A 13,870-nucleotide genomic window follows, 5' to 3' on the forward strand; every position below is an offset into this window, starting at 1 on the left:
TTACTTATGATATAATGTATAAAAATAGGAGAGAAATTAAAGGGGTGCTTATCTTTTATGGGGGTGATGGTGGTGCCAGATGATGTCACCGGGAAAATCGCTTTTAATGGCTGTGAACGTTCCTTCAAGCTTAAATATGTCTCTTTCGCTCCCTCTTTCTGTTCATACGCACACACACACACACAATAAAATAATAAAGAACAATGGTTAGTGCCTGTATCGTTCCATGGAGACAGCTGTGTTCCCAGTTTGTACAAAGGCTTAAGAAATTGGCTATAAATTGTTACCACCTAAAAGCAAAGAACACACACACACACGAACATACATATATTACGTTCTTCGTCGTAGAATTTCTAATATTCCCCCAAAATTGAGGCGATTTTTTTGACTGATGTAATGTACATCTATTTTTTTTCCAAAGAAACAAAAGACTCGGGTTGAAGCATATACATACATACAAATATATATATACAAAAACACTTACTATAAAACATATTACTAGAGAAAGTTTGCGGCGTTAAAACTGCGGCACAGTAAAATTTAGAAAAAAAAAAACAAATTAGAAAAAAAACTAGACATATACCGGCGAACTCTGTTTTTCAGGTTCATCATTATTATTATTAGTCCTAATCGGATAAACATGGCCACCATCATCGAAGAATCGCCTGAACGTGAACTCAAGAAAAGCATGCTCCGGATGCTTATTATCATTCGGATCGTCCATGTTACCTTCATCACTCGATTCAGAGTTGCTGCTGCGTAACTTGTCGGAATCGACTTCATCAAAGTTCGACGTATCGGTATCGTGGCGTATCTGTGGAACATACGGCGCTGGCTGCCTCCTCAAATCACTAGTGAAGTCCATCTCCCTGAAGAATGGATGCCTTTTTATTTCGTCACACCCATTTCTTCCCAGCCTCAATTCGGAACCGCAACATAGTTTCAGTATCAGGTCCGCTGCCTCCACTGATATTTCTGGCTTCTTAGGTATGCGTAACGTTGTTTCCCAATTTATGATCTGAAGCAAAATAAAAAAAAAATTTAATAATACAAAGATGAGAACACATTTATGGAGAAAAGACAACATGCATTAAACTATATAACATGCTTCCGACCCTTTGAAAGAAAAAAAAAAAATTCAAATTGTATTCAAGCACTTTAAGGATCAACTCTTTAAAAATTCATTTTCATTGTTGTCAATAAAAACTGCAATTTTTTTTCAAAAAATCAAATTAATTTCCCTTTTTTTATTTTGAGTTTGAAATGCTAGTTTATTAAAGATTCGTAAATTTTAAAACAGTTATAGCTACAATGTGAACGGGGCCACAGACCAGCAGTTCTCAACCTTTTTTTGACTCATGAAGTCCTTTTTAGCCTATAATTTCTATGGCAGAGACCTGTAGGATCTCTTTTCCTTATTCATCCAATTTACCTATTTATTTTACTGTCCTGGAGCAGATGCAGAGCACCCGAGAAATGCACAAATGACGTAAGGGTTCTGTAGAGCTCAGCCCTTGTTGTAGACCAGTGTTTCTCAACCTTTCTGAACCCAAGGACATAGAGGTTCTGAATTTCTTCTATACATTTGTCCCGTTTTTTTCAATTATGTTTATTTAAATTTATAATGTTCACTAAAATCATTGATAAACAGCGTTTTTATAACTTATGATAATTTTAGGTATAAATACAAATATTCATCTCACATTTTCAAGTTAAACTGTTTTTTCAATTTTTCAGCAATTTTAACTACAATTGGGGATTTTGCTGACTTATGGGAAATGTTTTTAAAGACAACTGGTGGCGTCCCACATTTTATATAGTAACTGGGTCATTTGAATGTTTTTTCCATTAAAGCTTTGTTTACTGCGATTTGTAGCAATCTTTTATTTCCCCCTCCCTTACCCTTCTCTTTCTGCAGTAACTAGCAAATTTGTCATTAATTGCATTTATGGGCTGCAAAAATTAGTGATATCCTGTGTTTAAGATCATGATTTCTTGCTTTTTCCTTGACAAGGCATCATGAACCTAGAATGAAGGTACAATTTTTATTTATGAATCAATAATGGATATTACTATAACATCAATTACAATAATTAATTAATTTTCTATCCAGTTAGAATTGAATTATCAAGTCTACCTGCTGACCCCTACGTCATAGTCGCGGACAATCGGTTGAGAACCGCTGTTGTAGACAATATGAAAGTTCTAAACGTCTTGCTTTTAAAAAAAGTCATCACAGTTTAGCGTACAAGTGACATCAAAGCAGAAATCATTTAATGTTTGAAACAGTATTGAAATTCAAACTCTAAAAGTAAATCAGAAAGCAGCACAGTCATACAGGGTGTCCTGTAAGTGCTAATGCGGCCTTCATCTCATCAACCCTCTGTCATAGAGGTATGATTCCAATTTAAAAAATGCTCAAAAGGCGTTAAAAAATTGCTCTGTAACAGTTTTTAGAATAAAAATACAGTGTGTCCCATAATAAAAAAATCTAAATATTTATATGTTCCTCTTGTCCTCTAACTTCTGTGCTCTGTATCTCTTGAGGCCAAACAAAAAAAAAATATATATATATATTTCCAACTTCATAAGTGCAATATTCGCTGAGATATTCAAATTCAAAAAATCAGAGAAAAGTTGGGAGAGGACAGCATAAAGGAGGGAAAGGACCATTGTCTTTTAGTTTTGGCTTTTGTTTCCTAAATTCTCTCCGATTTTTGAATTCAAATATCTTGGTGAGTATTGCAGTTAAAAACATGGGGTTTTTTTTTTCGGCTCGAAAAAAAATAACACAACAATTGCATAAATTGGAAGTAAGAGGATGGGGGAGGGGGGAAGCAGTATAAAAAGTTAATTTTTTTTTATCTTGTGACACACTGCATTTCCAGTCTCAAAACTGCTACAGATTAATTTCTGAACGCACTTTGAGCAATGTTTGAATTGAAATCATACCTCTACAATGAATGGCTGATGTGATAAAGGCTGCAACTCTCTGACATTCATTATAATTTAATAGATTGAACTATATTTTGAAGCAATATTTCCAAGTGCAGCATTTCGCTGCCAGATTCAGGCAACACCTTTTTAAACACAGAAACACCTCAAATATGCATGAACATATGTTTTGTTTTGAATATTGTCCTGTAACTCATTGTTGTTGTTCTGCTCATCTTCGTCTCAGCGGAACATAGTGTGGGGGACGGAAAGAGAAAAATTAGTGGAAGAAATTTACGTAAAAACATTTTGCACAACACTTACACAAGTACTTGAAAATTATTATAATTTTGTTTTTCAAGGACTGCAAAGATTTTTCAAGGATTTTCAAAGTCTTGAAAATGAACTTTTTTTCCCAAGGATTTTCAAAAAGTGAACAAACTCTGTATCAATGCACTTTTTCCCCCATCTTTGCCTTTAGAGTTACTCTCTTTACAAGGCTTTAAGGTTTTTGTCATGCCTCGGACCTGAGTGTGATCATTTTCTTAACACAACCAGAAACTTATTAGCTTACATTCAGGGTGTTTGTAAACTATTTAGAAAAAATTCAAGGGGTGAGCATCAAGACGAACAATATTTACAGTGGAACCTATGGTCACAATTTACTCAGAGTGTCAGAAAAGCATATAAAGTAAATTGTCTACAAGTTTCAAAGTGAAAAAAAGAGGCACAATAAGATCATAAGTTGCAAAATCCCATGCAGATAAATGAAAGACTCATAGAAGATGCTCAAGGTCAGGGGTGGCCAACAACTGGCCTACGGGCCGTGAAGTGATTTTGTGCTGCCTGGGCAACATAAAAGTATGTGTATAAAATTAAATTTGTGGTAATTATTTGAGCTAAGGTTCCAGCAGCAGATTTCCTGATTTAACGAACTACTTATTTCAAATGACAAAAGTAATTTTACATTTATTAATGCAGGAGTTTAATTATTCAATGTATGTATGATCATTTCTCCTTTTCGTGTGAATGACACTGTTCAATCATGAGAAAATAGTGAGTACAACTGCCCTACCACAAAAAAGGAAACTTTTTTTCAGGAATCAAAATACTGGGTTCTTAATATGATCTGAATGATCGAAAAACCTTCACTAGCACTCATACAAAAACAAATCTGCATGATTGTATACAAGTTATTTAATGATCAAACATAATATTATGAACACATACCTTATACTGTATTTCAGCTGGTGAAAGAGGAGAGTAGAAAGGTGGCTGGCCTATCAGCATTTCATACAAGATAACACCAACGCTCCACCAATCACAAAGTTGTGTGTAACCTAAGAAAATCAAATTAACATAAATTAATAAGGAACTAATACATTAAGTCAAAATACACATTTTTCATACGATACATGACAAAAAGTAAACTTTACCACAAGAAATACTGGAAACTCAAATGTCATTTGTTCCACAAGTATCTCTATCATACCAGCCAGCCAGAATGATGACACTACTCATCATCTGGAATTTTCTCAAGCTGCTTTATCCTCTGCGAATGTGTTTTTTTTATTATTTTGAAGGCATTTATTAACCTTATATCATAGCATTTTGCAGAAGGAAAAAATATTTTCGAGGTTCCTTGCTTCACAATTTTGTACAAGAGCACTATTTGCTTTTTCTTTTGTCATACACTTCTAAGAAACTGAAAAACCCAACACTGCCTTGCACAATGTGATATCAGTCAGAGTCCATAGCTACATTAATTTTTAATGGTTCCAATACTTGTGATCGCAGAGCTGTTGCATCAATTGATGGGGTGTTAGCAGAAGATAAATTATTTATAGTATACTTTGTTTAATGCTTTATTGAACATGATAGCATTAATTTAAGTATCATTTACAGTTTTCAAACTAAGTTTTCCAAATTAAGTGTGCTACCTTGATACCTTGATTTTGATAGGCAAAATACATTTTAATAAATTATTAAAATACATTTTAATAATTTAAATTCAAATACATTTGAAAAGTATATTTGTAAAGATATTAACATCATCTCATTTGAATTCTTGTGATATATAAAAAATCATTTATCATATTCAGTAGAACTATCAATTACCAGTTTTGAGCAGTACTTCTGGAGCGATGTAATTGGGAGTTCCTACAAGAGAATGAGCCAAGCACCTCTGGTGTTCCCTTCGTCTGCGCCTTTCCAGTGGCTTCAGATTGGCACTTGATTTGCAGTGACACTCATTACTCCACTGATCATCCAAATCCATGGAATCTTGCCTGTTATGCTCTCCTGAAACGACGCCATCAGAAAATTACATTAATATAAAAATCTAATAAAGCAATGATAAATTTATAACAGGAAGAGAATTTTGATTTTTCATAAAAATTGTAAATTGAATACAAAAAGTCATCAAATGACACTGGCTTATATCAGGGATACACAATCTACCTGCAAAGAGTTTCATAGAGAGAAATATCAATGCACCAAACACAATGAGTATGGTCACACTAGTTTGTGGTCAGCAGAGATCATGAATTATGTAAACCAGGGGTGCAAAGACATTTCCACCCTCCATTAAAGTGAATGAGTGGTGGCAACTCAGTATCACACATCTGGTGCAGACATGTCAATTCACTAGATGTACAGCCAAAGGGCCATCCAGTATCAACTAAATAAAACAAATTCCATTGGCAAGATTGTTTCTTGCATAATAAATGGATGTTTCCAAGTTGCATGATGTTGCTTAATAGTTTACACATTTTTATTCTTTCACAGATATAATGAATTTTGGTGAAAAAAAACGAGTAAACTCAAAATTTTAATACGAAAAGTAAAGTCGAAAGCCCAATGATATTCATGATGGTACAACATCTAGCAATTAGGGCATAGAATGCAAGGCTTTATACAAAAAATAATTCTTCTGTTTTTTAATCAGTGCAACCCTAGTGATGCATTCTAATTCACTGAAAATACTTAGTACAGGTTAACTAAGTGCTTAGTTCAACTCCCTATATTTTCTGCAATTTTTTTTCCATGCACAAAATCTAGAAATGGAGCAGCTTTCTTCCTGCACTGTATCTAGGAATTAAGTTCAAGTCTATATTTACTCCCAAAAAGATCTATACTTCTTTTAATCACAAACTTTACCACATATCAGTAACATACACACCATACCAGGTTACTTTTACTTCAATTGAAAAGTTTAAGCATATCTTGGTCAATAAGAACACTTTTTTTTTTCAAAGAAAGCTCTCAAATTAATCCCTTGAATTTATATCACTTTTACACACACATATTATCCATTTTTCTTCATATAAATTACTACTACTACTTAACCCTAAAGCAGAATATTTTGCATTGTTCTGCAAAGAGCTTTTCAGTTGACTGAAAATGTTATGTGGTAAAAATTACTACAATAGCGTTGCACAATGAAATAGTCCCACAATACATTAAAAAATCTTAATTACAGATTATAGACTGCTGTACATTATCTGCACGGTTTTTTTTTGACAAAGGTTGGAATAAAAATAAATATTTTTGAAAGGAATCAGGTGGTGCACAGATGCAATTTAGTAGGATCAGAATATGTTGACTAAAAAAAAAATGACCCCCCCCTTTCCCCTCGGACATTATTTAGGATTTCATTAGTGGTCATACTGATAGCTATCAGAAACTTACACGAGCAAATTATAAACAAGAAATTACGAAATATATTACCAAAAATTTTTCTTAATCCATCCTAACTTTTTAAATCTATTATTAAGACATAATAATAGCGCATCTAATCAAGTTGGACACTAAGGTGGACCTTACACTTAATGATACTAAGTCTGGTTTGATCTGATGCATCATCATTCTTTCTGTTGAGCAACCTGTGGAGAAGTGACAGGCTAGCCCTGACAGAGCCATGAGTCAGACATTGCTAGCTATCTTTCAAAGATAACTTAATGTGAGTGATAATAACTCCAAATGTATGTATTTATTTTTGATTTCCATTAGTGGTAGCGTTTAAGAACTTGATGAAGGCAAACTTTTGCATAATTCTGATTCGTGTGCACTGCAGTTAATTTTGTACCATGAAGGAGGATTTTTCTATTGCCTTATGAATAAAACATCTCAAGTTTTGTTCAAAGCGTGTCTAATTAAAAAAAACATTTTTAGGATAAGATGATGGGTGATTAAAGTCAAGAGGAAGTAAATCAGGGTATTATGGTAATTAACTTATCAACTTTGTACAACAAAAAATGTATGAAAGAAAGTAGTAGCCCATCCGTAACACTCACCATTTCTTTGGTAATATTTGGAGTTATGAGTCCACCTAAAGCCTGTACAAAGACCAAAATCAGTCAGTTTGATGTGTCCATTTCTATCTATGAGAATGTTATCTGGTTTTATGTCCCTGTGGATGAATCCCATTTTATGGACACTCTCCACAGCAAGCACCAACTCGGCAATGTAGAACCTAGCGAGTGGTTCTTCGAAAATCTGGCGTTTAATCAGAAGAGACATCAAATCACCACCTGGGATATAATCCATAACAAAATATAGATTATCGTCATCCTGGAAAGAATAATAGAGTTTCACTACCCATTCATTATCCGCTTCTGCCAAGATGTCACGTTCTGCTTTCACATGTGCCACTTGATTCCTCTTCAGAACATCAGATTTACGAAGTATTTTCATAGCATAGTATTTTGGAGGATGGATATCTTTTTTCCTAACTAGGGCTACTTCGCCAAATGCTCCTACTCCGATGACTTTAATTTTAGCGAACATCGATTTGTCCATTTTAGCTCTTTTCAGTCGAATATAATTGGATTCTTTTTGGTGCAGCATCTTCCGAATTTCACATTGAGCTTCTTTAGACAGTCCAACTTTCGCCATTTCGGTTTCAAGCTGCTGCCTTCTCCTTTCTCGTTGTTGATGGGATTTCAAGACATTCTCAACATGTTGCTCCATGTAAAACTTGAAAGCTGCTGGAGAATAATTTCTGACTTTGCTTTCCCTCCGTTCGTTTTCCTTTTCCTTAGACAAAATCTTTCTAGGTGGTGGTGGTGATTGGTGAGTAATTTTCTGTAGGACAAGCTGCTTGTTGGAGTCGTGGGTAGAATCGGATTGTGTGGATGGCGAAGAAGTTGAAGTAGTGGACATGAATGAGACAGGTGACTGATTGATGGCTCTGGACACTGGTGACTCAGAACGAGAAGCTGACTGTGAGGCAGAACTTGCTGTATCCATGGCAACAGGAGAAGGTTTACGAATGACAGTGTTGTGATTGTGAGGGCCGTGAAAGGAGAATGGATCCTCTAGCATACCATTGATGTTTGTGTTGCTAGGATTCATACATGGACCAGGTAAAGCAGTAATTTGTGACGTACAAATACTTTCCACAGTGTTAACTAAAGAAGATGCTTTTGTAACAACACTACTGCTTTCTGTTGGTTCAGCATAGTTTCGCATCATGGATGAAGATGTACAAGTCGGAGCATTATTCATAACAGTTGGCACATTGTTGTTGTTATTATTGTTATTATTGTTCAGCCTAGTAATGAGGGCAGCCGCTCTTTGAGCTGTCATCATAGCAGCAACACTAGAAGCATAGCTTGGAGGATCTGTGGTTGGTACAGAAGACTGTGTGCAGCATTCCACACGAGATACTTCAGAATTAGAAGGCAAATGATGTGAACTTGCTTGCCATTTATTCTGATTAGAATCAGTGGGTGAAAGTATGGAGGAAGAAGATTCCTTTACGACAACTTCTTGGATAGGTTTCTGGTTGTAAGAAGTACCAAAAGATACAGGAGTACTATTGTTATTTTGTGAAGTGCTCTGTAATCCTTGCCAAGCAGTATTAGTATTGTAAGGAGGAGGTGGAGGCGAAGAAGGAACAGTAGGCTGCACAATATTAGAAGACATAGGATAAGGAGGAGGATCAGAAGGAAGAGCAGGTGTCATAGGAGACGGCGGCTTGCTCTGATTCCTTGGATACAATGGAGGAGGATTAGACGGAGCATCAACAGTCCTGATATGAGATGGCACAGCATTTGAAGTTGCTGTTTCATTACTCTTTGCTGCAGCTAATGGGTTTTTCTGAACAGGATAAGGAGGTGGAGGTGGTGGACTGGAGACAACAGTTTGCTGCTGACAGGTAGCAGGAGATACAGTGCATGGAGTTTGAGGCGACGTGGGTGCCACTGCAGTTTGCAAAACTGGTTTCTGAACCTGGGTGCTTTTCACTGACTGCATTATTATAGGAGATTGTGACTTTGCTTGCCTCGAACTCCAAGCTTGCAGAGGTGCAGGGCGAGGAAGCACAGAAGTCATCATAGAAGCAGGAGATGGTGAATGATGAGGCGGAACAGTCTGGGGAGAAGACGAATAAGAAGATGGAGGAGTGTAAGCAGGTGGTGGAGTACGCTTTACCTGAAAAACTGGGGGTACAGAATATTCACTGCTGCTGATGGTAGGCGTTGGGCTGTGTCGTCCAGAGCTGGAAGAAGCATAAGATGGTTGAGGTGAAGAATACCAAGATGGATTTCCATTCTGCGAGTTAGTTGCATAGATGTTTTCATTCCTGGATGATGAAGAAACAGAGGAACTGTTAGAGTTTACAGACAGTGCCTGAAGTTGCTGTGCTAGCAGCTGAGCGTTACTGGAAGCTATTAATGGGGTTCTTCCTGAAGTGATAGGACTTGTACCACGTTGAGGTGTAGAACTAGCTGAAGATGTATAGTTTAGAACTTGTCTAGATGATGCTGGCACTGGTGACATTCTTCTAAGGTATTTGCTCTGCATTGCCCCGGCAACGGAATTACTTGCTGGCATATCCTGTTGCTGAATGACAGTATTTCCAACAGACAAAGGGGGAGTTCCCCTTGGTGGCGTTGGGGGTGGTTGTACTGTGCCTCTTGGTGGAGGGAGAGGAGGAGGCACATCACTGTTTGCATAATCAAGCACAGGCTGTTGTAGTTTTGATGAATTGTGTCCATAGTTTGAAGTCACTTCACAGTTCGCTAAGGAGCTCCCATATATCAACTTTGGAGGATCTGGAAAGATCTTATGTCTAAGGCCAGTGATGCACACATTTGAGGTGTCCTGTCGAGATCCATCCAACGTACGGAACCCATTCTGTGAGGCATAGCTCTCTGAATTAAGACCTTCATGTGCATCTAAAATTTTTTGTTGACATCTGTACTTGAAGGAATCTGAAACAATTTTAAAAAATTAATATCATAATTAGTTCACAATTTTTTCAGGTATAACAATTGTAAAAATTCATTTCAAACTGAAAATTGATAAGATTCCCGAACTATACTTGTGTCACACAATGGAGATAACCAAAATGAGAGAAAAATTCTGGACTATTATGATCATTCTATCCATCATATAAACATTAATAAGTTGCATTAATTTGCAATCACTTTCATCTATGTAACATGTAGCAATGTACATAGTCATCCATCCATATCTCCATATGTATTGATGATACCCTCTCAACATATATTTCCTTTTTCAAATTCAAGGGTGACAACAGGCAAAATGCCCAAAGAAGTTGCTGAGAAAAGAAGGAAAAAAATGCCCATAAAAATATGGATGTGGAATACGACAACCCAAAATAAGAGTAATTTTCGTGAAAAACTAAAAACCACAAGAAAAATATAAATGCACTGCCCATAAACAGTGGTTTTCTTCATTTAAGAATGGATAGCTTTTCAATTAATTTTGATTAATTTTAATTTTATTTAATTTAATTTTAATTTATTAATCAATTAAATTTCTAACAGTGGTTCTAATAGGTACAAAATATACATAGAGGAATAAAATAGAGGAAAAATGAGATAATCAATAAATATAATTTTATGAGGCAACTTAAGTAGTAGTAAAAGCACAGTTAAGTAATAGTAGTGAAAATCATTAGGATAACTAAGTTTAAGTTCATCAATTACATCCAATAAACAGGATTTCAATATGCGTTAAGAGCTCAACGCGAAACAAAGCAATATAAATATTTAAAGTCATTTCCAGTTTGAAAAAGATAGAAATGGATCACTCTGAAGTAATACAAATACAACGCCACAACAGGCAAATTGCCCAACGAGTTGGCTGACTTAAGATCATCATGGATCCCCGAGCCATTTTTTGGAGGCCCTACCTACTACTGCTACACCACAAATGCACTCCCCCAACGAATCAGTACATGCGGGAATGTGCGTGTACGTGTAGTGCAACCTGACGTAAAGTTTGTTTCTGTGTAATGTTTGTTATGTGTAGTGCTGCCATCTGCCACCAGTTTTTCTAACAATGAGTGAAGTGTTATGATTGAATGATTTATCGTTGTAGGACTGTTGCTCTCTGTGGCGAGACTTTTTAACGGGGAGATCGGCTAGCATTTGCGCCTTGAAGTTGGGAACCACAGAAAACCAACTTCAGTCGACCACCACTGTGGGGTTCGAACCCGGATCCTCGCATCGCGAGTCCGTCACTATAACGTCTATATAATCTTGATAAATGAATTCATTAAAGGAAGCATTAGCATTATCTACAATAAATGTTGTAGATGGTGGCTCCTGTTCGAACATGGGCCTAAAAAATTGCTTTAGTTATGCTCAATATTGGATATTGTGTAGATACTCACGAATGGTATTCACATATTTAATGAAGCAAGTTATTTTTACGTTTATCACAAGACTGGACAAATCCTAGGCGCAAGGTCGCATAAAAATTTCTTTGTGTAGTTACTAAATTGCAGGCTGAGGGTTTTACAAAATGTTTGGAATTTATAGCAGTATATCTGCCAATGCAAAAGAGGGTCACTATGCCCTGAAAAAGTAAAAAGAAGCATTACTTTTGACCTTTTTCTTCAGTTAAAAAATTTTCCTCCCGCACCTAGATTTTTTTTTTTTTTTCATTTGTCCAGCCCTGGTTTACCATGAATTTGTTAGATGAAAACAATACTCACTGGCATGGGAAATTTTAGCAGCACCATTGTGAAGTTCACTCTTGGATTCTTCTGATGGGTCTTTCGAGCATTTTTCAGGCACTTTCAGCAAGTAAGAGCTCAGCTCCTACAAATAAGATATCAATATTAATAATTAGTGATTTGACTGTGATGAGAATCTCATACTGCAAAGCAAATGAAAAAAGTTTCAGTGATATGCGCATAACTCATTTGAGAGAGAAAAAAAATTAAGCAATATTTCTTGGGATCTCAAGGAGAAAGAACATAGATGCTTATCTATGTTTTGAGAAATATCATGCAAGTCCCCTCCACACCCTGCAGTAGGGCTCCCAGGACCGAGATTTTTGGAGGGGGGGGGGTCACTAGCCACACTTTTAACGGGCCCCTACACGGTGAATTTACAGTGTTAAAAATGAACAGAATTGTCCCAGGCTGGAGAACCCGTTCGCTCCACCCTGTGGGGGCCATGATATAGTGTATGTGTGAGGAAGGGGAAAAAAGGCGATTTAATGAATAAAAAAAGATACATAAAAATGAAGGAAAGAGTGTCACGCCTCCTGTAAGGAGAAGGCTGTAAAGTTTATTTACGCTTCAAAGAATCTATTTTTTTTCCATCCATGAGAAGCAATTAATGCTCCGAAAAACAGAAGAGAGGAGGAGACAAAAGTAATAATATACATAAACCAAGAACTGAGGAAAGGCACAAAAAAATGAGGAAAAATTTGTCGTAAATGGATAAGTAAATATTAATTCAGTTGCAAAAAAAAGAAAAATAAAGTTATGCTTGGATCACTGAGTAATTGAAATGCGATTAACAAATCGATAACTCCATAATTGTAGGCAAGTGATAGATATTCTTTTTTGTAATAAATCCATGGCTTTTTGTCGATATCAACTCAACGACATCCAATTACGTTCACTTATCTTCATCAGATTTTGAAACACTCGCGTGTGATTTGTACATAATAAAATAAGGATTCGACATGGCTAGTAATTAATTCGTTACCATTACAGGGACATGAATAGTTGCATTTGTAAACCAATAAATAAACTCCTGGCAGTCTTTGGCAGTATTATGAATATTTTATTGAGGTTTTTTCGATCAATTAGGGATCTTTGAAGTATAAATGTCCCTTTGCTATGCAAAAATATGTGGTTCAGATGCACTGTCCTAGATGTAAATAAAACTCATTGGAAAAGGCGAATCCCCAATTCAATGCACAGTATAATTTGTTATATTGAGAGAGAGAGAGAATTGAGGCGCGGAATCAAACCAACAACTAGAGGTTAATTTTTAACGAAAAAAGATATTTTTAAAGCATTTGAGAAATAGCTCCCATCTTGTAGTACGCATACCCCTATAGTACGTGATGGGCATCTGAAGGACAGAATAAAAATAATCAATGATGGAAGAAAGGCAAGCAAAAAAAAGCAAAGCGTTAAGTAAGGATCCAATCGGTTAACAATCGAATCACACAAGCATTTATAGTCGGTCGCCGAAGCACAAAAGGTTGAGAATCACTGCAACGGATAGAATGCGTCCAAAATGAAGAATTATCAAAAGCCTGTCTTGAAAAAAGAATGGAAAGACAGGGTTTAATGACAACACCAACAGTTGGCGTTTTCCTTCCCAACAGACAGTAATTGATGAAGACGTATTCAAATTTAAAGCGTTGTAGACAATACAAAATTGTATTTATCTAATGCATATGACATTCTATTAATCCACTTGGTTTTTTTTTTTCATCGGAAACATCTAAGAATCTTAAGTATTGAAAATACATCTACTATGAGAGCGAGAAAGAAATAAACGGATTTCGAGGGCTAACAACTCCGAACAGGGATTTTCAAACTTTTTTTAGTCACGGCACCCTTGGGAATTTCATATATCTCGCGACACTCCTACGCAATTTCTAGGAGCACCTCGGTAGGAAGCCTAAAAATACTAACGGGCTCATCATTAAG

At 36.1% G+C, this 13,870-nt stretch overlaps 1 protein-coding gene across 1 annotated transcript in view; it reads right to left on the bottom strand.

The window, feature by feature from the left end:
* Positions 1–415: 415 nt before the first annotated feature.
* The window catches only part of LOC149077169 (uncharacterized), a 72,548-nt gene continuing 59,093 nt past the window's right edge, over positions 416–13,870 (bottom strand). The window contains exons 3-7 of the mRNA XM_089244902.1: positions 11,906–12,011; positions 7,230–10,151; positions 5,053–5,235; positions 4,165–4,274; positions 416–1,018 (exon numbers count right to left, since the gene is read on the bottom strand). Coding sequence (XP_089101028.1) covers positions 572–1,018; positions 4,165–4,274; positions 5,053–5,235; positions 7,230–10,151; positions 11,906–12,011 — 3,768 coding nt within the window. The 3' untranslated portion in view covers positions 416–571. The remainder of the gene's footprint in view (positions 1,019–4,164; positions 4,275–5,052; positions 5,236–7,229; positions 10,152–11,905; positions 12,012–13,870) is intronic.

This window comes from Pholcus phalangioides, unplaced genomic scaffold (genome assembly GCF_987345545.1).
Source record: "Pholcus phalangioides strain wild (caught in Gottingen) unplaced genomic scaffold, Ppha-v1.0 ptg000015l_1, whole genome shotgun sequence".
In the NCBI taxonomy this organism is placed as follows: Eukaryota; Metazoa; Arthropoda; class Arachnida; order Araneae; family Pholcidae; genus Pholcus; species Pholcus phalangioides.